The sequence below is a fragment of the Sylvia atricapilla genome, chromosome 8, assembly GCF_009819655.1.
Source record: "Sylvia atricapilla isolate bSylAtr1 chromosome 8, bSylAtr1.pri, whole genome shotgun sequence".
In the NCBI taxonomy this organism is placed as follows: Eukaryota; Metazoa; Chordata; class Aves; order Passeriformes; family Sylviidae; genus Sylvia; species Sylvia atricapilla.
The window spans coordinates 7568953-7595014 of record NC_089147.1 but is presented as its reverse complement, the minus strand read 5'-3'; the positions used below and the strand labels follow the sequence as shown (position 1 = coordinate 7595014).

The 26062-nt window shown below is 37.4% G+C and overlaps 1 protein-coding gene across 2 annotated transcripts in view; it reads left to right on the top strand.

Moving 5' to 3' along the window:
* The window catches only part of ATRNL1 (attractin like 1), a 430796-nt gene that overhangs the window by 317932 nt on the left and 86802 nt on the right, over window positions 1–26062 (top strand). For both annotated transcript variants that reach the window (XM_066323527.1, XM_066323528.1), the window contains exon 27: window positions 660–767. In XM_066323527.1, coding sequence (XP_066179624.1) covers window positions 660–767 — 108 coding nt within the window. The remainder of the gene's footprint in view (window positions 1–659; window positions 768–26062) is intronic.

Below are 26062 nucleotides of genomic sequence, written 5' to 3'. Positions count from 1 at the left end.
AATTACAGACTGAGGAAGAAATATGAGTTAACTTTGTGGTTTTGCTTGGGAATTCTGTGCACACTGGTATGATTGGAGGGGATTATACAAGCTCTGCGAGCATAGCTGTGTGTATTCTAATATGCTGGTGCAGAGTTCCCAATCCTGACACGTTATTCTTCATATGACAGTAACTGCAGAAAAGATCCTGCATAAAATTGAGTCCTGACACTATTAACTCCATCTGGCTTAGTTGTGAAATATGAAAATTTGAAGGCCAAGTGGACTTGTTTTTGGCAGGTGTTCTAATGCACTCATTATCAGTGGAATTAGACTTCAACTATTTTTAGCAACCATTTCCTATATTTGCTTGCAACTTACACAAATAGCAAAGTTATTTAGAGAGAACAGTCAGTTAGGGAAGCTTTCATTTGCAAAGTTTGTCAGAGTTCAAGCTTAAAGGCCATTTGTAGGCATCATAACCTTCTGTGCTCATTTCCCAAGTAAATATAGATGGTGATGATTACAATTTAGTATAACTTTCTCACTTCGCTATCACAAATATGACTGTGTGCATGCTGTTTGCATTCTTATGCTTTAATGGGAGGTATGGTAGGGCAGACTGATATCTGGTGCATTTTTTTTAATGTTTTGTTAAAACATCATTTTTTCCTCATCAGCAACTTATGCGGGAGCGACAGCAGATGGCCAGCCGCCCCTTTGCTTCTGTCGATGTAGCACTGGAAGTAGGAGCTGAGCAAACAGACTTTCTACGAGGGCCATTAGAGGTAGGAACAGTGGTGCTGACAAGGGACCGTTGTGATTTGCATATTTATATTGCCAGTCTCACCTGCATCTGCTTCTGAAACCAAGCAGCATCTGATTACCCGGAGCTGACAAGTCCCAGCTACATGTGTTTTGTCATTTCCAAGGCGCAGAGTTTTAATCTCATGACATGAGCTGTACCAAAAGCCACTGGAGAATCCATTAGCCTGGGCTGGGGTGACAGTCAGCTCACCTGGCAGTCCTCGTGTGATGGATGTGAGCTGAAGGAATGCAGGACTTGGGCATTAAGAAGGCAGCAAATGTCATGCTCAGTCCTTCAAGTACACAGTGCCATCTAGTTAACATCTATCTTAATTAACAGAGATTACAACAAACAAACTAACTTAAGCACCTTAGAGTAAAAATTCAGTGGTGTTTTATACAGAGAGGTTTAAAGCATACAGACTGTACTGCATGGTTTTGTTTGCAGGAGATGGCTACATTACTGCATTCTTTTATTGCAAGTGCAGTACTTTGGAAGAGAAATAGTAATTTGCAAAGCAGTATGATATTGGAATGGTGTAATAATGCATGAAATCGATTCTAGAAGTTTCACCTGAAAATAGAGGGAAAATTACAATATGTGGATAATAATGAATATCTAATCTAGGTTCAGCTTTTGGGAGATGATCCTCTACTCCTTTAACATTATTTACAATATTGTATTTACAGTTATTACTCCACCCTCTTTATGGTGGGACCTGGGAGTGAGGTGTGCTAGCTCTGAAATCTTTCAAGATTGTAGTCTTCATTGCTGCCAAATCTTAAATTCAAAGCTTCCCTTACTTTTTTCAATGACCAATCCCAATGGAAGATTAAATACAATCTATCAAACCTCCAAGGTTAATGGAGAGTGAGCAATGTGAAAAACAAAAGCACAGCAGAAAGAAAAAGATTCAGCTCTTGAGTACTTATCATAGGGATGTGCCCTGTCCTGCTGCTGTATAGGAAGTCATCCCAATTGTTGTCACAATTTAAATATTTGGAATAGATGGTGAGTCAAAATGACTTCTTAAATTCTCTTTGATGAAGCTGTGTTATTTTCTGACCTAATACTAGACCCCTCACATTCTTCACCAAAACCACTTTAATTCTGTCTCCTCTTATCTTGGAATAGAACACCTCTCCAGCTCCCCAAGCTGAGGACACGTTACACTGCAGTTAAAAGTTAATTTTTTTGCAATGTGATTTCTTTGTCTCTGCACTGGTATCTGAGATCTTTTTCTGTTTTCTTTTCAAATGGAGGCAGTGAGTGGAAGATGAGGCATCCAAACTCTAATTTTGTACATACTGATCATTTAATTAAACTTTAGAAGTAAACATCACAAGTTAATTGCTACATTTTCTTTCTCACATCTTTTATTTAGCACTAAAAGAGGTAGATCCTAAAATATTTTAATTATATTTTACAGTTTTTATTACCTTCTTTTTTTCCTAGCCAAGCATTTTCCAGCAATTGTTTAGAATTCAGCATCCATAGTGTTCTTTTCCTAATTAATACATAGTTATACACAGAATGAAGTCCATTCAAGATTTCCTGAGATTTATAATATACTGATCTATATCCAAAAAAAGTATTGTGCTGAGGAATAAATGAGTGTGATTCAAGTATTGATTGTCCTGTGGTATATATTCTGTAAAAATAAAGGAGCTATATTAAGCTTCTTTGTGAAGAGACACTGAAAGTTTTAGTTGCTGTTCTGTTCTTCATATCCTGCTTTTTTTTGGACTGAGAGGAATCCAAGGCATGCATTTCCAGGATGCAATGCTTAAGAACAGAATAGTATGAAATAGTTGTAAACTTCATTTTGTTGTATTAATTTAGAATCATTAAACAATTTTAATAATTTTGTCATATCTGATGCCCATTGGGAGGCTAAAAGCTGGGCATCTTTTGTGAAAAAATGAGGATATACAGTAACTTTAAAATGTTCTGCTGGCACTGCAGAGATCTTTCCCTGATATAGCAGGGGTTCCAAATTTGATGATGGTGCATTGCATTCCCTCTCCTCACACTTTTATTGACATCGTGTGTTACTCGCTGATACTTTGGACATTGTTGTTATACTTTTATTGACGTTGTAATAACTCTGACACTTCCAGTGACACCTCATTGATCCCTGGGCCCTTTGGGCACTGTGTAACGTCACTGAACTCTTCCAGACATTGCTGCAAGTCTCCTGTTCAGGCTGCACAGTAAAGCTGCTGTTCATTAATGTCACCTGCCTCACGTGGAGGTGGTTTTGTACAGCTGCTGTTCTGCATTAATGCTGATGCTCTGGTACGTGGCAGTATTCATGAGACTGCATGTGGTAATGCCAGGATGCTTTTTGGTTTAACAGCTATATTTTACATTTATTTGTAAATATCCAGAGCAGCTGTTTCACTGTAAAGGCTTAGTTTGCAGTAGTAAGGCACTTATTACTCAGTGTTCAGAAAACCCCAAGAGTATAAATACTGTTCTTAAAATGGTTGCCTAGTTTAGGTACTTACAATACAACTGATAATATTTGGGTCTATTTTCAGCTAGCAGCAATTTGCAACAGATTAAAATAAAATCCTGAAAACACTACAGAGGAGAGTTGAACCTCAGTTATTTTGGAATCTCTATCAATCAGTCTCTATTATTGTTTTGCCAACAAAATGACAGTATCTCAATATTAATTCCTTCAAAAAACTTTAATCTGCATTATATTCCTCACCTTCCTTGCTGTCTGAGTGGGTTTTTAGGCATTGGCAATAGCCTTTGCCCTTACCCATTTAAACATTATTTATCAGTTTTTACCTTCTCAGGCCACCTTTTACATGAACAAGTCTCATCTTTTATCCATTCTGTCATTTTGGCCTTATAACAACTTTTAAATCTTCTATTGTCAGTTTAAACTTAACACAAAAGAAAGCAGACTTTGTTTTTCCCTTGCCCTCCTCCCCTCCTGTATCACACCAACCACTGCCTTGCCAATGGTGCTGATGTTAGTGTCCCAATGCTGAATGGGCCAGGCAATACCCACTCCTGTTGTGCCATGATATTCATGATATTTAACCCATGCTAATCCTAATCTGCATCTTCATCCGCTTCTGGAATGATTTCCATTGCACTGCTTGGAAGTGATGGAGTCTGGGTGAGCCGTCACAAGGAAGGTGAGGCTGGAGGCAGGACCCTCACTCCCTCCTGGGGAGAAGAAGAACAATCTGAAGTTACTGTGATGGAGGGGAAGGGAAGTCTGCAAGGCAGTGACCCTCTGGATCCAGTGCAGCTCTGGTGAAGTCACTGGTGACCCAGGGGAAGGTAGAAGGAGAGAGTTCTCCTTGTCAGCTGTAGCACATAGCACAGGCTGTTAAGGGCAGAGCCAGAAAACAGCAGAAACACCCTGTCCAGAGAGTTTGAGAACATTAGCTATTTTGTGATACCACCATAATTTTTTTCAGTACAAGAATCATAAAAAAAAATCAAAGTAGCATCATAGATCAATAGATACTCATTGCTGAGCTTCTTGGCACTCAGTGCCCTCAGTGTTAAAATGTTTTTTATTCCTTTCATTTCTTTTTTCCAGACATCTGAGCCATTTCCAGACTTGGTTGCTTTTTATTTTGCAGTATATACCAAAAGCTAAATCATTTAGCTTCATATTCTAAACCTCCTTTAGGCAAATTCTTTTTTCCCTAAAATGTGAATCACTTTTGAAGAGTTTCTTCTACTGTGCTGCTGACAGTCATTTCCGTTAATCTGTATATTAATTGAGAAGTAAAACAATTTTTTTTTTCCTTTTTGCATAATTTCTGGGTTTAGGGTTTTTTGGGGGGTTTTGTGGGTTCTTTTGGGAATGGGGACAGATTATTTCTTTAGGTAAGCTGAGGTAGACACTGCTGTAAATGCTTCATGTCTGGTCATGCTAGGACTCTGAACAGCAGCATTTACTGGCGTAAAGACAGATGTGTATTACCTGCAGAAGAACCAAGTGCAGATTTACTGCTGTGATGATCACCCATTTGATATACTTATGGCATTACTTGGATTTATTTTATTTTATTCAAATCTATGTTATTTCATAATTTTTTTCTGCAGAAAAGCATACAGTAGATATTTCAGTCATTTTCCCATTAGATTACTGCATTTCCCCTAGAGTTGTTGTAGATGTTAGAGCGTCCTCTGCTTCTGATAAGGTGGGATGATGTCAAAAATTCTGAATTTCAAATAAAATCTATGTTTGTTTCTCTAGCAAATAATGTTCTTTAGTAGTGAGTAATTATGATGCATTAAATTAGTTTTGAATTTCAGGCACTTTTGATAAGCATGAAACAAATATTGACCATTATTTGTCATTTATTTGAGTAAATAATTGGAATATGTGCACTGACACAAGCAACTATCATTTTATACAAAGAATGGCTGCTGAAAATTAGAGTGACCTAATAAAACACATTAAAATCTTGTAGTCAAGTTTTGTGGAGTTGAAGTGATTTTAGTATATATTAATATGTTGTGCTGCTGGCTTCTCTGCCAATAAAGAGACTTTATAGCTTGGTTTACAAATAGATCTTGTTAGAGTGGGTTCATTTTCTGTTATAATTTGACTAAGTCAGTGAGTAGTTTTTGAAAATGCAGCCTATCTTATTTTGAATAACATTAACCTACTTGCATGCTTCATCAACATTGCACCTGCATTGTGTTGATGACATAATGTCTAATGCCAAGGAACAGGTTCTTCCCATCTCCTTGGTACAGATCATCACCTTTGTTCTTGATATGCTCACGTTCTAATTTTAGTCTGAGTATCAGATGATAATTTCACTGCCCTTGCAAAAAAAGTAATGATTTATTTTAGATAATGGTGAAATTTTTCCTCGACTGGTCACTTTGTTTCCGGTGACCAGAAAGTCAATATGTATTTGGCAACGGGAACTATCAAAGGCCATTATATTTGCACTTCTTTCTTACTGAATGTCATAGTCTGGAGCAGCTCACTGTAGCTCAAGGGGGACTGGAGGAGAGAAAATCTAGATGAGAACAATGTGAGCAATCAGAAACTTAGAAAATATAACTACAATTGAGAAGTCAAGGAATATGGAGTAGGCTTATTTAAAGGAGTCCAAATAATAACTTGCAGATATGCAAAAGGTTAACAACAATCAGGAGGGCAAAATCTTCCTTGCATGTGCTGCAGGTGGCAAACGTGTAATGGACTTAAATTGTAGTAGGGGAGGTTTAGGGAGGTATCAGGAAAAGCTTCTCATAATAAACCTGAATCTCTGAAAGCAATTGTCTGGGGAGGTGATGGAATTTCTTTTATTGGAAGCTTTTTAGAGCAGGATGGATAAACATTTCTTGGGTACCACGTACCATAGCTGCATTAGATACCTCCTTTCAGCTCTGTCTTTATTATTATTCTGATTGCTCCCTTGCTCTTCCTTCTTCAGCTTCTCTGAAAACGTTCCATTTCTGTTGTTTGAACACCCTAATTACCTTCACTGCAATGTTATTTTTCTGTTACTGAATATTTATGACCCTTCTTTCCACTTTGGCTGTTTTATTCATTGACTTACATCCTCAGTTTTCTCCTAAGATCAGAGAATGTTAAGTCATCTCTGACCCCAGCCTCTCCCTGACAGTGAGTTTACCAAACACGATCTCTGTCCTTTTTGGAGTAGCTTCAGTATTCTCCTTGAAGTAATTTTTTTTTTTTTTTTTGTCTTAACAAATGCATTGCCATTTTTATAGTCTTTCAAAATCCATGCATCCTAGACTACTAGATCTCAGAGAAATGTAGTCAGATGTCACACCTGACTTTCAAGAGGAGAGTCTCTATTGGAATCACATTTTCTTGCTTTTCTGTATTGCTCAAAGACTGTGTTAAATTTGCTGTCCACTGCCTCAAGAACTCTATTATCTTGTGCTACACTTTGGCTTTGATGGCTCACTGCCTTCTCTGCCCATTCCCTCAGTACTGCTCATCCAGAAAACTTTCTCCTGAGCTATTGAGTCACTTTCTGTTAAACTCTACTTTCCAACATTTTTTTCTTCTTTGTAAATGATCGCTTCACATTGTGTGTATGGTTTTTGTGATATTATGTACAAAGGATTTTCTATCACCAAACTTCACATCTGGTGGTTCTTCCGCTAGAGAAAAGCATTTACCCCAAAGTGGCGTTGTTTGGTTTTCCCCACCTCCTTCCTTATATGAAATAAGATGTTTAGATTTCACAGTATTTTACTCCTCATTCAGTGGTAATACACAACAGGCTTGCTTTGCCCAGTTACGTGTCTTTACATTTTCATAAGGTTTTTGTTGTTTCACTTAAAATTTATGTCTAGAAGCATGTGAGTGTTCTGAGCTTATGCTTCAGAACAAATACTTCACCTAGCTGCTCATGCATACTAGTCACAGCTCTGATTCTTGTGTGCGTTGTGTGTACTAAATCAATGTAAAATGTATAGATGTTCAATTTGTTGCACAGGATTGCATTTGCAGTATTTTGAGATTTTTGAGTAGTATTTTTCTTCTCTGGCATATGGGAAAGCTAAAAATAATCTGAGAAATGCTGCCTGGAGTAAGCCACGGTTTTTTTTCATACAGACCATATTTGTTTGTGCGTGTTTGTTCTTAAAATAAACACGAACACCTCAAAACCTGTTGATGTTTTGCTTGAGTCCTTAACTTAGTTTTTTTAAAATTCTATATCAGTTCTAAAGTGTACCAAGTCTCTAAATGTGCAAAAAATATTTTTAAATCCCTATGTTCTTTTCTCTGCTTCTTTATTTCTGTCCACATGGGAAAACAGGTGTTGTGTGAACGTATGAAGTATGACATGATGTATAGGAGGTTTGTCTAGATGGAGGTTGATGTCCTAATATTTCACCCAAACAAGAGAGTAAACCTTGGCTTATTACCTTGTAGCTGTAGGATCTGTAAATTCACAATTAGTTCTTAGAACCTGATTTTGTGTGGGTTTTTTGATAAAAATTTATCTTTCCATTTCACAAAATACATTTGGCACATGTACTGCATAATCAGATGACAGCAGAAATTGTTTGGATGGAGATATATGATTTGTGTTGAACAAAATTGCAGAGAAATTTCATGCTCAATTGGGGGAATTTTGGCTTACCAACAAAGTGTAGGTGTTTCAGTGGTATTTGCATGCTGTGAATAGAACTCTTAAATCAATGTATTATGCATAATTGCATATCCAGAGTATCAAAGTAATTATTCTGATTGTTTTTAAGACAAAGTGTTTATATGTCTGTAAATGTTATTAATAATGGCACTGTACCTTTTAATAAATTCAATTTTTGCAACATCTTATTTCATAAAGCAGACAGGTACAAAATTCAGCAAATGCAAAGCAATATTTATATACATATATTTACAAGTGCCCTTAGGATTCTCCTTGAACAGGGCTTGGTCCTGGAAATCTTGCCTTTGGATACGAAACCCATGACAATGAAATATTTCCAGAATTATTTAAACTGAGCATACCAAAGCCTGGAAATAGTTATGCTATCAGAATAACTAAGAAGCATGTAGATGGGAATGTGTCTCTGTTTACTGGACCTTTCTGTACACCTGATTTCACATGCCATTCTCTGACTGGCTGCTCTTTGTAGTTATGAGTATTTTCTTAGTACCTCTTTTGATTTTAGATCAGAAGTTATTTCTTATCTTTAAAGTAGGACATTTTTGTCTTTAAAAGGAAAGAGGAGAAGAAATAGGTATAGAAACTCTAGCCTTTCATCAGCCATTTACCATGTTTCCAGGTAGAGCTGGGTACTGGAAGGTTCTGTTTGATATTTAGCAACTTGTAGTCCTTAGCTCTGCTTCAGGGACCTTGTCTTCGTGCTTGTTTCTAGCTCTGTGCTCAAGATTCAGTTCTACCTTCCACCAATACCACTGAAACTGCAGCAGACACAAGATAAGTGTCCTTCCTGGGCTTTTCTTCATGGAACTTGGCAACCTGCATGTTAGGCAGTCTTGTAAGTTTTATCATTCTGTACCACCTATCAAACTGGATTTGTGCCTGAAGTGAACATTAATTATTTGCATAGAAGACAGTGCCCCTGCCCTGGATGACTCAAACTTCACACAAACTTCACAGAGCCATCCAACATTCCATCCAACACATCCAATGTGTTTTCCATGACTATTCAACCCAGAAGGCACTTTCCCACTTGGTTCTGTCTAGTGTGTTGGACATCATAACTCGCAATTTCTGGTTGCATGGTGGCTCAATTTCAAGAAAAAGGATGAAACTTGTCTCTTTTTAGGAAGACTACTGAGCCCCCACTGTTCTGCTCTCTGTCCCTATGTGTCCTATTAAAAAGTTTGTCCCCATGTTTTTTATCAGCTCGTGTCCCCAGAACCTTCTCTTCTCCAGGCTGAACAACCACGACTCTCACAGCCTTTCCTCGCAGGAGAGATGCTCCTTTTCTCTGATAATTTTGGTGGCCCTCCTCTGGATGCTAACAGGACTCTAACAGGTCCATGTCCTTCCTGTGCTGAAAACAAGTCATCTCATTTCTTTCCCTGTATATTGTAAGAGGCAGTTTCTGGTTTTCCTCTATTTGTTTAGGAGGGTGTGAGTGCTTACCAAGCAGCCTAGATCCAAATAAACCATGAGGCTGGTTATATGAGTTGTAGGGTGTGGATTCCATTCACTGGCTTTAGCAAAGTAGAGGTAGAAACATTGCATAAGGTGTTAATTTTAGTAATAATCTGAAGAATTATTTTTTCGTAACAGGAAAAACAACAAAATATTGGAACCTGAAAAATAAGTGGGCTCAATCAGGATTTATACCCAATGGTATGATTCTTTAATGGTACTGAAGGAACCTTCTCCTTTGGCAATTTCTTCTGAAAATCAAAAGATTATGAATGGTACACTGCAAGAAACTAAACACTGCAGTAAAATAGAAGTTAAAAAGGTAGTTAGACTGCAGTGAAATTGGGAAGAATAGTGAGTCTATATCAGGACTATCTCCTTTAAAACATCAGCAGTATCTGTGATATGTGATCACTTCCAGATATAAATGTGGTGTATTTTACTAATCTGTTACAGCTTCCTATAACAAAAAGTATAAAACATTATCGTTCATTTGTGTGAAGCAGTAAAGTTTTAAACAGATATGTAAGAAATAAAATTTTCCCTTTTTCCAGCTTTTGTATATTAATCTTATTAGAATTTTATTTAAAGTAGAATTTTGTCTTTCTCTGTGCCATTCCTTATATTATATCCTTGGCAAAGTGACCTTTTTCTTATCTTTATTATCCAGCTTTCAGTAAGAGACTGGAAAGTTGATAGAGGTACTTGCTGTCAGCTTCTTGTCTTAACTGTTTAGGACTTTAAAAATTATGTACAAATATTGAACCAGCTGGAGTTAATAAACAGTTATTCTTTTCTACAAACAACTTATTCTTTATTGAAAGAAAAGTAATTGGCCTGTTGGAAAGTAGGCAAGCAATTTATTTTATATTGAAAAAAATTTGAAGTTGTAGGAATCAGAAGGAATAAAATATACCCTTCTGAACATGTTTAAATGTCATTTTATGTGCAGAAAAGAGCATTATCTAATGACTCACAAACATAATTTATGTTTTGCAACACCAAGCACACCAGAAGTGCAGGACGGTCTTTAAGATCACCACTAAATATACCAAGAGTCACTGATATGACTTTGGCAATGAGATCCAGTGAGATCATTTCCCTCTGGGCATATGGAATCTGTAAAATGTGTCTTTCTTGGTAATTTATTTTTCATGAAGGAAATTTTGAAATTATATATATTAGAAAAAAAAAAAAAAAGGAGAAAATACTACCACTTTCTTATAAGTCAGACAAAGATTAAAAATAAATCTCCAAAGCCAACTATCATGTACTTCTCTGTACCTTCAGGCATTGATCATGAATGTTATTTGAATTACATTCTCCCATCACTCACTTGTTGAACTCAAGGCAGAGTTGCATCAGGTCCTAATGTGGCACAATATAGATCTGCCAGTGTACCATTAAAAGGAAAATAGTGAAATTCACTACTTACTCTGATGGTTTGTTGAGGAATAGTGGAATTGTGTGTCAGGTTAAATACAGAGTAATGGCAGAAATACACTTTTTTTAAATTTGAAAAAATGTTTTAGTTTTATCATGTCCTGCTGTAATTAAGTGGTAGAAGAAGTGCTACAATCTGAACATTTAATTTTGTTTTTCTCCATAATAGTTAGAGCATCTCTTTTTATTCTAGTTGGACACTTTCATGGACAGTATTCATTGAAATTACTGCAATGTGCAGCATGTTTTGATCTAGCAACAGTTTATAACCAGTTTGCAACTACTTTGCAAAGTAAATAGTTAAATGTCTGTCTCATTAGTGACTTTAATTCTGGGAAGATGTAATAGCTCAAGGTGAAAAGGAAGTAGGAGAACTGAAAGGAATACTCAGACAGTGTCGGTACACGTGTACTACCTACAGCCATTGGCATCCACAACTGGAAGTGGCAGAAATCCAGTGTGTGATATCATGCTTTGGGTAGGTTTGTTGTTGGTTTTTTGGTTTTTTTTTTACACATAGGTTTGGGCTTGAATTTGTGTGAGAGGGCAAAGTCAGAGCAACTTGTCTAGGATTTGGTATAAAGATAGGGGGGTTTGTGAAAGTCTGCTGACCAGCTGATATTTCAGTAACGTTGTTGACCTAATCTAAAAAACTTATATATCTTGTAATACTTGGAATTGGCTTTGTTCCAAAAAGTTCTACTGTGCAAAATGAGGAAAAAAAAAAAAGAGTACAGGTTTGATTACAGACTTTAGGCTGTGTTTTAGATATGCCATGTTAGCCACTGAGTATCCTGAGGATAAGGTCTAAAACCTTGAATTTATATTCTTTAGAAAGCACAGAAAGCAAAGGGTAGAGCCAATGTTTTTGCAGCAATCTCTGTAATAGCCCTTGCTGCTGAGGTGTGCTCTATTACTCTGTTTCAGACAGTTTTTCAAAGGACTTAAAATGTCCAAGTGTATCATAGAACTGAAGCCGCCATTAAGAGGTGAAAGTAGTGCAATCAACTCATTATGTGGGGCAACAATTTCAAATCAGCTGGGAAAGTCAGAAAGCATTATTCAGAAGTGCTTAAGGAGAAAGCATTATTCAGAAGTGGTTAATGAGAGCTGGGACTGGAGGAGAAATTCAAAAGCTCTTGTCTACAATGGGTTATAATTGATCATTGCTTGGTACATCTGTGTAATTGTAGGGTCTTCCACGTGCTTCCCCCTGCTCACCTCTCTTTGTCCATCTTCAACTAACCAGCTTTTCTCTAGTAGGCAGATCTTCTCCAAGCACATTCTCTTCTAACATCATGATCATTAAGTTTGTTACAAGGTGAGCACTTCTGACAGACAAATGCAGCTATTTGTTAGCTGAGTATTTGCAGGACTAGAGATCATCTTCTCATCAGCTGTTTTAGAGACTTCACATTAATAGGACCATGGAACTGATCCTTGTTAAGAGAGCTCATGTTAGGATGAAATTCAATATTTTCACTTACTGTATTTGAATTAGGCAGTAAATCTAATCTTTAGAAAATAGCATTCATCATGCACAATAGAATCATAGATAATTTAGGTTGGGATGAACCTTCTGTAGTCATACATCAATCAAAGAGACTGGGGATGAGCCAAACCCTTGAGTAGAGTAAGTCTGAGCTCTAGTTTAGCAGTGTCCTTCTAATCAGCATCTCTTCATTTCAACTCTTCCAACAGATAAACCATATTCAATTACAGTCTTTGTGATATGTTAACTTGTAGTTGTAAATAACGTAATGCATGTCCTAGTCTTTCAAGCATGTTCACATGCAGACCTGTCCTTAGGAGTAATATTCAGAAAAAAATAATTTTATAGTTGGTTGCACTATGACAGTTTACAAACAGAACTACTTGTGTGATTGTTGTATCTGTTTTTTGGGGGAAAACTCTTGAGTATGTGATATAAAACAGCTTTTGAAATTGGAGGAGTGGCTGTCTTGGAAAGTGAATCCACAGTGCTATATACAAATACTTGAACCTACAAACTGAGAAAGTGTCCTCTGTCTATGACCTGATGTTCCTAATGCAGCTACTGATCTACTTCTATAGATATTTTAATCCACAGTGAATGTGACAATGAAGTTATTAAGTGTTGGTATTGGTACCCTGTTCCATAGCTGGAAATGTCAGTTAAGACAGCACATTAATAATTATGAAGTACATGGTGAAACTTTTAAAATTTGTATTCAGAAATTCCCTGTCACTAATTTAATGCAATCATAAGCAACTTGAAGTCAATGTGACACAAGAAATGATACTCAAATGTCTCATCTCTAATGAATGACAGTAATTAGCCATATTTCAAGGAAAAGATAATATATCACAGATAAGGAAGTTCATATTTCATAAAGTGCCCATTATCAGAGACGTAGGGCCAAATGAACTCTTATGTTACACTCCTCTATAAGCTCTTCTGTCACGGAATATAATATTAAAATGAATGTTCTAAAGTAAGTTTTAAGATGGAGAAAACTTTTGAAAATTGATGGCTTTAGTGGACAGTCAACAGTAGTATTTATTTTTATAAGGACTAATGCAATACTCATGGGATTGAAAGAAAGGCAATTTGGTTCACCTCTGGTCATTTCCACAGTGACTCAAACAGTGCCAGCTTTGTCTTTATAAGAAGGCTAAAAATAAAACAATTGTTCTCGAGTATCTAGAAGTCCTTTGCTGCTTATAAAGCCTAGCATGCATCACTGACCCTGTGATATGGGGGCCTTGGAAATGATCTATGGAAAGGGTTCCCACATTGAATGGAGATCTAGATCTTTCTCTTTCGTGTTAATGTGGTCTGAGGTTCAATAGGATGTAGCTGATTGATACCAGAATTTAAATCATCCTAATCTTAAGACTGGGAGTATCAGGTAAATAAAAATGTTTCAGTTTAACCACCGTAAGTAAAAGGGTGGAAAGTTGTGAAGTGGTGATCAATGGAGTGGGTAAAAGCTGTGACTTAATCCAAATCCTGCTCATTGCAGGAGCTGCAGTAGCAAATAGAGGCAACAACTGGAAAGCAGCAGAAAGGGGAACCTCAGAGCACCTGCCCTTTATGCCAGGTGTTCCCATGTGACCACACAATGTGTGGGAGATGGGAGAGTGAGAAAAGTGGTGCGTGTTGGAGGGGGTGGATCCCAAGAAGGCTGTGGAGCAGCTTTTGTCCCAGTGCTGGGAACCTGCACAGAGGTGAGGTGGGATATGGATGAAGTCTGTGGCTACAGAGGGCTCTCAGCTTAAACAAGGTGGACACAAACCAGGTTGTGCTGCTTTGTGCAGAAGTGAGGCATTCTCTCTCTCATCTTAAAATACACAATGAAGGCTCATTCACAGGAAAAGCCATAGTGCAACCCTCTTTAATTTCTCGTGTGAAAATATAAGTCTCAGTTTATGATTTTGTGTTCAAACTCTAGATTAAAAAGCAGAATTGATGCATACCTGGCTATGTTTAAGAGCATTTTACTGGAAACAGTCAGTCAGTGATGATTTCTGCATGTGCTGCTTTAGAAATTGTTTGCTAGGAATCTCACACTTAAGTGGAATAAAGGGGGAAGAATGTAAATACTTCTAGCTTTCTGAAATCTCTTGAAGTTTGTAAGACTTTGTAATTGACTCTGAGGAGAAAGCTCAACTTTTTTAAAAAGCTTTTTCAATCTGTTTGCATAAAAATGATCTGTAGAGTCTTCTGTAGAAATAAAGGTTTCTTGTAAAAATCAATGCATGAAATTTAGTTTCCTCATAAATTGCAATGCTCTTTAAACAGACATTGTATTTGAAAAGACATGTAACTTTTCTTCAACAGTACTTGAAATGGAGTCCTAGGTATTTCAACAGGTGACAGATTCAGATTCAGAGTAGCAATCTGGAAGGAATAAAGAATAATCTGTGGAGTGGAACAAATATTCCTGTTGTATGAACACTATCTGAAGCATCTCATTGATGTGTTTCCATGTTTAGAGAAAATTAACACTGTTACAATTCATGTTTCCTTCCTTGTAATGTGAAGCTGAGTTATCACTGTTCTAAGGGTGTGGTTTCAAAAGTGTTTGAAATGCCTGCAACGCTCCAGATTGTCTAAGTGTCATAATTAACAAAGTGAGGTTATTCCAGTATTATCTAAAAGTAATTTTTATAAAGTGAGAAGTGTCTGTGGGGTATGGAGTCAGGCTCCCTGAAGTGTGAATGTGCTTTTGCTGATTGATAGCTTTGCATAATTTAAGTAGTAAAATCTGTACAATGCAGATGAGAACCTTTGAGGGAAAGCAAATATTACAGTATTTCAGTAGTCTTGTAGCTATTTAAAACATTCCATAGTAAATGATGTTTATTTCATGTTTAGAAATGTTTCTTCTGTATCAGTAAATACCCATCCCACTTTAGACACAGAAAAACTGACAGAGAAAAATTGGAAGACAGCCCAGGGTTGTTGTTTTTTTTGGTTTTTTTGTCCTTATTCAGTGACCTACTCATAAGTGACAGTATTTATATTGGTCCTTTCCATCTAGATAAGGCTTTCAGCATAAAAGAGGCAATAAAATATAACCCAGTAATTACTGCAGCTTTTCCTAAAAATACAAGGCTTAACTAGAACTCATTCAGAAATATGTTGTCAATTTAAAAACACTAAATAAAGTGTTGGGATAAGTTTCTCCCAGAAGATTTTGCTATTCTAATGCCCATTGCTGTAGTAATCCGTTTTTAGATGCCTGACTTAGAACTGAATCCAGAGCCATGTGTGGAGCAGAGCCAACAGGGAATACTGAAAAGGGATGCCTCTTCAAAAGTACCTCAATCACGGCAGAAAGCTGATTCTGTCAAATCAGGATTTACATCTAAAAATGATCTCCTGGGGTTGTACTCCCAAAAACCAGGGAGAGGGCTGCTGCATTTCTACTCCATGCAGTAGTGCAGTGCCTCAGACAGTGACTGAAAAGAGGAGATGGGTGTTCCAAGCCATCATCAGCCAGCAGTGAGAGAATCATTTCTGTGACCTGAATGTGAGGCTGTAGCGTGCTCTTGTCATTTTCTGCCATGACTGTGACTCGGCTATTGTAGAGAAAAGGGTTCTTGAACTCAGCAAATTTGGTGGAAGAACGACCTGTGACCTCAGCTGCTGTCCTGGGAGACAGAAGATGGGGATGGCTTTTCTAATCTCTGCACTGAGTGATGTCCAAGCCTTTAATCCAGTTATACTGAAGTAATGTGTAGTTCATGAATTGCCCTTCAACTCAGAATCAAAAACTTTGTCTCTCTCTGAAAGTATAACAAAAATAGGTTACAAAACTGTACTTTGACCAGGTCTAATTAATCCTGAATTTTCCATTGTTCCATAGGAAACTTCAGCAGAAGACTGTTTACTTTTGTTTTCCTGCATGTACTTCTCTAGGAGATAAACACTGAAGTCATTAACTCTGTTTAGACTGCAGTAAATTATGAATGTGTGAAAGTTTCTTTGTGTACTAACAGGAATTTATTTGGTTTTGGACTTAGGTATCAGTAAAGTAACAGTTATTTGCTTTTTAGTTTTTTGTTGTTGTTGGGACTTTTTTGTTTGTGTGTTTTGTGGGGTTTTTTGGGGGGGGGAGGGGTAGAAGGATAGAAGAACAGGCACCAGAGTTATCTCAGTTCTACACATCTTCAGTCAAATTGACCCTTTTTGATGTGGACCTATTCTTCCAGGTGTTAATACTTTTCACCTGGTTTTTTATGGTCTGTTTAAAATCATGCCTTAACTTAGACTGTGATAAATTTAAGAGCCACTTAAAGTTTTCTTGCCGTGATCCATTAAGAGCCTTGGAGTCTTCAGCTTTTATTGGTACTTGTAGATTTTGATTTAATAGTCTTTTAAAAGTTGCTCAGTAAAGCAAATAGACTTCTTGACACTTCAAGTCATATTTCCAGAACATAGTTTGTTCTGGAGCTCTTCTCTGGATGTACTTCATTTCCAAATTTCTCCATTTTCTGTCTCCTTTGTGTGGTCCAAAGGATGAAATGTGAGAGTTGCTCATAAACTGGTGTGGTTTTGTGAATGCTTCATTCTTGGTAAGGTTCTGGTTAAAAATGATCATAATTTTACAAAAGCTGTGTAAAAGCATCCCTGCATGTGTCTGCTACTATTTCCCAGTTCCCCCTTAAGAATGAATGCATTCTGTGTGCTTTCTGCTGCATTGTGATGCATACATCTTCCCTAACGTTGTCTTGTACATAGGGTCCATCAATGGTAAATAACAATTTCATACAGATCAATGTTATTTATAATCTGAAAGCTTTATGAGAAAGACTTTATTCCCATGTAATGATTAAAGTAATGGATTGCATGTGCTCAAGTATCAGCTGTTATAGGATGGCAATAGAAACAGTAGCTGGTACTTCATCACAAATACAATTTGTTATAACCTGCCTGTATTTTGATGTATCCTCCTACTTGGATCAGTTAATTCTGGTGCTGAACTGAAAGTAAGATCCACTCAGGTTTTCAGTCATGTGCTTATAATGCCTTGCAGCCTTGAGTGCAACCTTTTTGGTTCTGTTGTAATTGTGTATCTGTAGCAGGTTAATGAATGAAGTATGAGCATAATTCTTTACAGAAAATTTGTTCAAAACAATTTAAAAACTGAAGCTTTGAGTAGTTTTTACTAAGTTCCCAACATGCTGACGTGATGGGGAGTACATTTTGAATCTAGTAAACTATTATCTTGATTTACTGAATATAGATAATGTTCTTTTAACCTCTTTTGTGTGTTTATAATAAATTTATAAACTCTTAACTGAGCCTCCTGCTTGAAGGAAAATGTCAAATACCATATTTCCCCCTGCCTTTCAGCTATCAAACTCTTGCTGACAGGTGGGAATAACCATTTGATTCATGTCAGCACAGATTTGTGAGGTGTTACCTTGGGTAATGATACTAAATTAAATCTCTGATTACCTCCTCATTTGAGTCACTGTAGCTGTGAATCTGGAAAATCCATTTAATGTTCTTGGGGAGGGAAATATCAGACTTCTAGAAAAGCAGAGTTCTGAGTTGAAGTAAAATGTCATGTAAAAATGTCTGACTTGAAGCTAGAGTTAAAATACTTCCTCACTTCTGAAGGGTTTTTGAGTGATATCTAATAAACAGTGGTGCTGCTGTAGTGCTGGTTGTGTGCTTGCTGTTCAATTTTTAACTCGCTTGGTCAACATCTGTGTTCAGCCTGCAGCATCTTCCCAGTGGAAGCTCAGTCTGTAGCTCTAGGACAGGCTTAGTCCATGGATTACTTTTTTGCTAACAGAAATGATTTATGGAAGCTCCCATAAGGAGAAAAGTCATGCAGCAAAGCACAGACAGCTTTTCATGCTGTAAGGGAGAAGATAGGAAGTAAGAGTCTGACCTAGTTTTGAGATGGCATTTCAAAGCTTTTGCTGTTGGACTTTTCATTTTATTAATATAATTTATGTTGCTAAAGGAAAGTTGAAAGGGCTTTCTAAATATTTTAGTTTATTGCTGCTTGTTTGCAAGCATGCTTGATCTTCCTTGAAGTCACAGATTCCAGGAGAGTGTTAATACAGTAGTTATTTTGAAATGAAAAGTGATCTGCCTGGACTAACAAGCACACTGCACACTCATGGGAGGTACCTGCAGTAAGTGCATGAAACTGGGAGGAACCTTTTCACTCAGTAGTGTTTGACACTGTGGGTGCAAGGTGCTGAGCTCTGTCAGATACCTATTGCAGGTGTGCTGGAACATTGGTTTGCCTCAATGCTTTGTTTGCAAAGTAAAGAAAAAAGGCTGACAGCATATTGATTTGCAGGAATGTATATTTACAGTGGTAGGCATGGACTGGCATGATTCCTGAATGTAAAACTTTATGCAGACTAATAAACTCTTACATTATTATGCCATCTCACTTTTTCATTGTAGTGTAACTGTGTGTTTTTTTTTTCTCAGGCATTGTAACTGAAGTTCAGTAACTGTTCAAAATCTGGAAGAGGAAGGTCTTTTCTTAGGGGTATTTAATTATTTCTAGCTGACAGCTTCCTCAGAGCCTTTAAGAAATGGATGTTTTGCATAATTTTTCAGAGGCTCCAAATAGGTTGCTTTCTGCTTTCCTTGTTCCCAGTTGCCATCAAATACCCTAGAAGACTTCAGAGAGAGGGTGGAGAAAGCACAGGATGAGATAAACCCATCCCATGGCCCAGACCAGAGGACTTTTGTGTCCTTATAGTCTGCTATAAACCTTCCCTGCATTTTCTTCTTCAGCATCTGGACATCAAACTTCAGATGTGCTGAAGTGTATTAAGTACTTCCAGAGAGTGTTTTGGCTGAGTCAGCCAGAAGCAACAGAGAACACTGCATCCAGCCCAGGGTTATTAAAAGCACAGACTCATTCTAATACTACAGCAGTAGGCAGGCATTTGTAATGAAACATGCTGCTGGTGGGAAGAACAGGGGTGTCTGGATGGTAAATAAAATTGCTAAATATTTTCCAAGTAGTCAATGGCAAAATTGAGTTACAGTCTGCTTTAAATTATTTACAGAAGAATTTAAATTTGCAAACTTATTACAGCAAGCTGCTGCTTTTAACAACACTCAAGTTCTTGAAAATTCAATGCTAAAATGAGTTATTACAAGTGAGTTAGCTGTCTGAAATTAAATTAGGTGATAAACAATCCATTTCTCTGTGGTAAATTGGCATTCATGACAACTAGTTCTAGTATGCACCTGAACCCTTTATTCGTGGCACTTCATAAAGTTGCAATTGATAGCAATTTGTATTGACAGACTCTTATTGAATATAATTCTCAACAGAAACTAGCTAATCAATTAATTAATCCTAGTGTTACTCAAGTTTGTTTTTATGTTGCTCCATCATTCAGGAAATTAACTGTTAACATTGTTTACATTAATATAACTTAAACACTTTAGTTTTCATTGGCTGAATTACTGAGCTTAGACTAATTGAGTAAGTGTTAAAGCTTTCTGAATTACAAACAAAACTGAAAATTATGCATGCTAAATTGAAAAACACACAACAAAAACTGATTCTATAATACATATCATTATGCAGGATTTAAAACGAGAATGTTTAGTCTTGCATTTCCTCTTGAAGGCTGCTTGGCTGCATGTGAAAAGTCCTAGCCTCTTCTGAAGAGACTTGAGGGAATAATCATCAGCAATATTATGATGAAAAGCACCATCAAATCATGTTCTTCTAAGGCTATCTAATAACTATTTGCATCTTCCCCCACATTTAAATGAGGCTTTCTTGGAATTCAGTGTTGCAAAGGAGCAAATCCATCCCACTGCCAGATTGTTATGGACAGATGCTGTAAGAATGGGACTGCAGTCACTGTGCAGAGGATGCCAGGATTCATCAGCTTGGAGCACCCTTGGAGTCAAAGGGGTTTCCCTGGAGTGTGAGGGTCTGCTCATCTGCCTGTGGCTGCAGCAACAGAACCAACATTAACTATTTTGATCTGTGCTGACAACAAGTTAATTACATAATATTAAACCCTTCAATTCTATTAGATGAACTCTTGTCTTATTAAACATGAGTCCTGGCCCAGAGCCCTATTTTGCCCATGTAAACCAGCATTCCTCTTGCAAATTAGGAGAATGACTCTAACCAGCTTTAGATGAATAAAAGCCTTTCTTTCATGGAAGGAAGTAGAACTTGCTGCTTCTGAGAGAGCTCTAGGTTTAAAACCTAGTATTAGTCTTGTGTAGGTGGCAATCAGGAGGACTATATGTTTTTATTTAGGTCCATTATTAACATTTGTGAATGGTTCTATTTACTTCTGGTTTTCTTCAGCAGTTTGTACTGAATGTCTTGGTTTTGAAAGCTTTTACAAATATTTTAATGCTGTATGGTGTGTGGTGGGTACCTCTTTACTTGGTCACTGAATAACTGAAGACAGTACAAGAATTTTAACAGTGAAATGAGGTCATTTTCATCTTATGAGTCATGGTTTCAGGGAGATGGGAGGGACACACAAGTCATCCAGATGCCTCTTTGCTTCTTGTGGAGAAGCTGGAAGGAAACCTGTGCTTTGTATCTGAGCAAGAGGTGCTGTAGCAGCTGAGCTGCCTTGGAAGGAATATCCCAAATGTCATTTTCTGTGTTGCTTCCTTACCTTAGAAACAATCAGAGATTCTCACAAAATCACTCCCATTGTCTCCTAATTACTGTCTACTAGATTGAGCCTGAGAGATGTTGGACACAAGTCTTTGGTATACTAATACAATATTAAGGTTGAGGATTTTTTATTTTTCTAGTAGGTAATTTACTCTAAATCAGACTCTGACCTGTGGGAATGAAGGAAGCCTAACATGAAATGCTACAAAATTTCTGGTGCATACTTTTTTCAGACCTCTTTTAGCACAGGAGGGCTAGGATGTGATAAATCAGTTTAGATACCAAAGAACTTGATTGGGATACTCAATTTTACTATAATAGCCTAATCTAAAATACTCAGTCCTTTTCAGCTCTTCTATACTCTTTCCAAATTGCTCCTAACAAGGACAATCTCTAAAAATGGGGCATTTGAGACAAGTTAATGGCGCTATAGCTACTCAGGATAACCATTACCTAAGAGAAGCATTTGCTGCCTAAGCACAAGGCTGGATGCAGTGAATAGCATCAAAGGTGTTCTCTAGCAACTTGGAGAGACTTGAAAAGAAAGAGGTATGTACCATTTGAGGAGATGTGCAGTTAGACAAAACCACGGGTTAAAAATAACCTACAACTTCAATGCAGAAAGAAATGCAAAGTGAAAGAGAGGTTAACCTAGTTTTCAAGTTCCCTTCTGCTTAGATTTTGCATCGAGTTAGACTCTAGGAATTTGTTCTTACCTTATTCTGATGTAATTTCAGTTTCAGCATCAATTCTTTGATATTTTTATCAATGCTTATTCCACTTATTTTGTTCAAAGACAATCTCATTACACTGATTCCCTCACCTTCTCTCAAAATTTTTCATGCAAATAAATGCTTGCCTTTAAGTTACCAAGTGTGATGGTATAGTGCTGTATTGAAATCTGTATCCTGCATAATTTAACTTGGAAGTTTGACTTGCCTTATTGATAAATTAGATTTAAGTGCTCACCCTGACCATTAGCAATTTCTCTGTAATTATGTGAAAAGTTAAAATAACATGGGGAGAGATTCAGGCTTCTTAGTATGTCAAAGGAAATGGAAGTGCTGAAAATAAGATTTCTCTACTAAACCAGAAAGAACAACAGAAATATTTTTAATTCAGTCAATTTCTGTTCTTTTTCAACAATCTAATCACTTCAATAATTGAATCTGCTGTTATTTTTGGAAGGCAGGGGAATGCATCTGAGTATGGATAGAGAGGGGTTAACCAGCTGGGGTTTTGTTGGGGTTTTTGCTTGGTTTTGCTTTTTGTTGTTGTTTCTGAAGAGCACCAGCCCTTGCCCTTCTGCTCCTCCAGCAGATCACCTAACCCAACTCCAGCCTGCCAAGGAGCAGGCATGTCCCTGAGAGGTTCTTTGGCACAAGTTTGCCCATCTTTACCTGATGCCAAGTCTCAATTCTGCTTTGGGAAACAGCAGTATTGGAATATCTTTGCAAGTCTCTTTCATCCTGGCAAAGAGACACAGTTGACTCCATTAGTGATGAACATTAGAACACTGTGTGCCTTTTACTTCAGAAGCTTTTGGCCTTCAAGGTTGCATATTTATTTCTAATCAATTAAGAAAAATTGAAAGAATCAGGAAAAGCCCTCTACATTGCATGCAGAGATGATATCATACGTTATTGTGTCTTTTATTTACTAGGGCATTTGGAATATACGTACAAAGACACAAAGCTTTCTGCCATTTATCATTCACTGCAAAATTAGTCCCTGCAAATAAAGCAACTGGGGGAAAGCAACTTGATGGACAAGAAAGAATCTGGCAAAAAAGGGACTTCTCTTGGGAAAAAAAATATATTTACTGCTAACAAAGATAATTTTTTTGGTTCTTTTTCTTAATTGTGGCTCAAGTTTTGTGGTGTACAGCATCACAAATGGCAAATCTACCTCCTGAAATGTTGGCAGTGGGAGCAATCAGACTAGTGACTGGGAGAAGGCATGGAATAAAAATAACATTGAGAGCAGTAGATTATCTTAATAAAAACAGATGCAGTCATAAGGAAAGTTAGGTCTTCTGCTTTGAATTAAATTAGTGCTTGCAAGGTTCCTGACCCCCTACTAAGTGAAAATGTTCTGCCTTCTGGGTGATGCCCCCATTTCTGAGCAGACGTGCCACTTCAGGATGAAAGGATAGGTGGGTACCTTAAGGTTTGCAACACCTTCTTTAGTTCCACCAGCTTGTTTTATTTCATGTTCTTGTATTTAAGCCAGACCAGAATCTGACTCCAAATTTTCACCTGATTTAAATGAAGAATGGTTCCCTCCCACTCCAAGAGTGCTATATAAGCACAAACATTTTTCAAGCAATAAGATCCTGAAAGTATAAAACTACTTTCTTCTTCCTTTATGTTGTGTTATTTGACCTTTCATTGGCATGCCAGTTTAATTAATGGTGCATAATTACATCCCACTGCTGACAAAAAGCTGCAATGTTGTTTGCTTTTGTTAGTCAGGGCCAATTATCTGTAAAGTCACCCTTTTGAATTTTCTACAATCAGTCATCACCAGTGTATGTGAAAAAAAAAAAGGCTATTTCATCAAAAGGTAGATTTCTCTCACCCCACAGTTGTGTACATAAATACAGCAGTGTCCTTTCTGTCATCTTTTTTTTACCTCAAGTAGGTGATGGTTGACAAAGATTCACTGGAGTAGGGTATTGAGTCTTCCTAGAGAAAATATTCTCTCAAAATTTGAAATTTGAAACTACCACTAGGTGAGTTTCTTCTTTGAATTAAGCTATTTCTCACTGGGAAAAAAAATGTGTTGTGTTGCTATCAGAACTTGAAGTTTAGAAGGGACCCCCTGAAGGTCCCAGCATCTCTCTGGGCCACAGAACTGCCATGACTTTTGGTCCCTCTCTGCATATACGGACTCTCGTTCTTGATGGAAACCTAAATTGCTTCTGGATGTCAGGATTTGCCTTTATCTTTAAACTAACACACATCAAGCTTTTTTACTCAAGAAACAATGAGCACTTTCCAAGTCTAAAAAGCTTGATGCAAGATAAGGAAAAAGTATTCCTTCTATCACATAGATTACTTGTAAACTGTTATTTTGACTTACTGAATTGGTTTCATTTACATTCACATTTTTAAAAACCCTAGAATTTTATTTAAGTGGGTAGATAATTGTAACTGTAATATTGTTGAGATCATTACTAGCTGTACATCTGTGTAAGATTTGGCAGCTTTTTTTTGCTTTAAAAAACAGCATTTCTCTTTACTCATTTCAGTGTTATCTGTTTAAAGATAAAGAGCTGAAAAGAAAAGGCTACAGATAAGTAAAAACTTTCACTTTAGAAAAGTTGAGCATTGTTAGAAGTGGATGATATGTTAGAAGTGGTCTTTTAAAAATAAGTCTGTATCTGTATTTTGTGCAGGGCAAAATATAGAATGCCTTAAAGTACAGCTGCAGAAATGTTAGATCTTAATGAAAGTGTTGGAAAGAATTCTGCAGTCACTGTCAGTCAGACTGTGACCTGCTCAGGTTCTAAGCAGAGCAATGATCACAATTGATCATCTGTTCTTGAAATGAATACAGTAAATTCAGGTGTGGGATGTGATCTAGTCAGGGAATGTGGTACTTTTGTTCTTCTCAAATAAAAGTGAGCAATATCATCTGACTGCAAGGAAGATCTATACCCCTCAGCAGAAGAACACATCAAAGCTTTTTATGGCTAGTACAGTTAATTGGACTATTCTAAAAATCTGTGTATCAATCAACAGGCAAGTTTTGTCCTTTAGCAACATAGTAAGTGGTGAAAAGTGTAAGTTTGGGTATCTGATCCTCTGTAAAACATTTGTAGGCTCCTTAACTACTGAAAAAAGACCTTAATGGAAATTCATTTAAGCAACAGAGCACTGGAGTGTTTAAATTACTCCTCACATGGGAGCAGTAAGAGGACTCCCATTATCAGCCTGCTTGCAAAACTGCTTGTATGCTTTCCTTCATTTCCTTTTCCTGCACCTTTCTAACACTTGGGCGGATGTTGCATGTGCTCTTGTGAGCCATGGGGTGAGTGCAGAGGGCAGAAGAGTGTCTGGCAGTTCAGTAGCACAAACTGTGCAAAAAAAGGTTGCTCTGTGGTGCTCTGACATCTTGTGAAAGAGTTATCAAAGCTTCTGTTGCTCTTAACCAAATATGACAATAGGCAAATGTCCCAATGCTGAACATGCTGGAGTCAAAGCAGGGCCTTAGAGCAGGTCAATTATTTCAATTATCTGGATTTCATGATGAAAAACAGCAGCAGCCTTCAGGAAATATGCAAGAGTCTGGCAACCGCTTGATCAGTTATGACAGTCGCTGCCAAGTATCATGTCCCATCAGATTTTTGCAAAGGGAAGGCTTGGAACAGGTGGAATATTTTACTTACCTCTGCTCCATCACAGCACAGTTCTCAGGAGATCCAGCAGTTGCTCGAGTATGACATCACTGGCAAATGTCACACAGCAATAAGTAATCTCAGGATGGGCAGAGGGGGAGTGCATGGAGCAGATGGATTGCTTCAATTATTTGGGCCCCTTGATGAATAAGAACTTCAACTTCCATCAGCAGATCCTGTGGCAGGCAGGCAAGCAATAACTGCACTGCTGTGACATAACTTTAAGATCTGGGGTGGTTTAAGTATTTCAACAGCTGTAAAGCTCAGATTTGTCTTAGCACTGCCTTGACCCACAGCCACCTTCAGTGCTGAGGGGGGAGCACTGAGAAAATTGTTTGTGAGTGCTTCCAGGTACTTCGTGGTATTTCACAGTTGGTTTGTACACTGCAGGGAGAACAGTGACCCAGCAACAAGCTTCTTGTTGGGATCTTTTGATTTTATTGTTCTTCAGGAGTTGGCTGGGGAAAACTAAGGACTATTTAATGTCAGTGCCAGGACAGAAACCAACAGCTTAGATCTGGTTATGAATAAATTTAGGAAGGCCTCAACATCCAAAAAATGATCCTTACTTGATGGAGGATGAATCTGATGATGATTAAATGATCTGATAGGTCTGAAATTTGTTGTGAAAAAATTACTTAAGAGCATGCTCTCTCATTTTGACTTCAGTCTTCCTTCA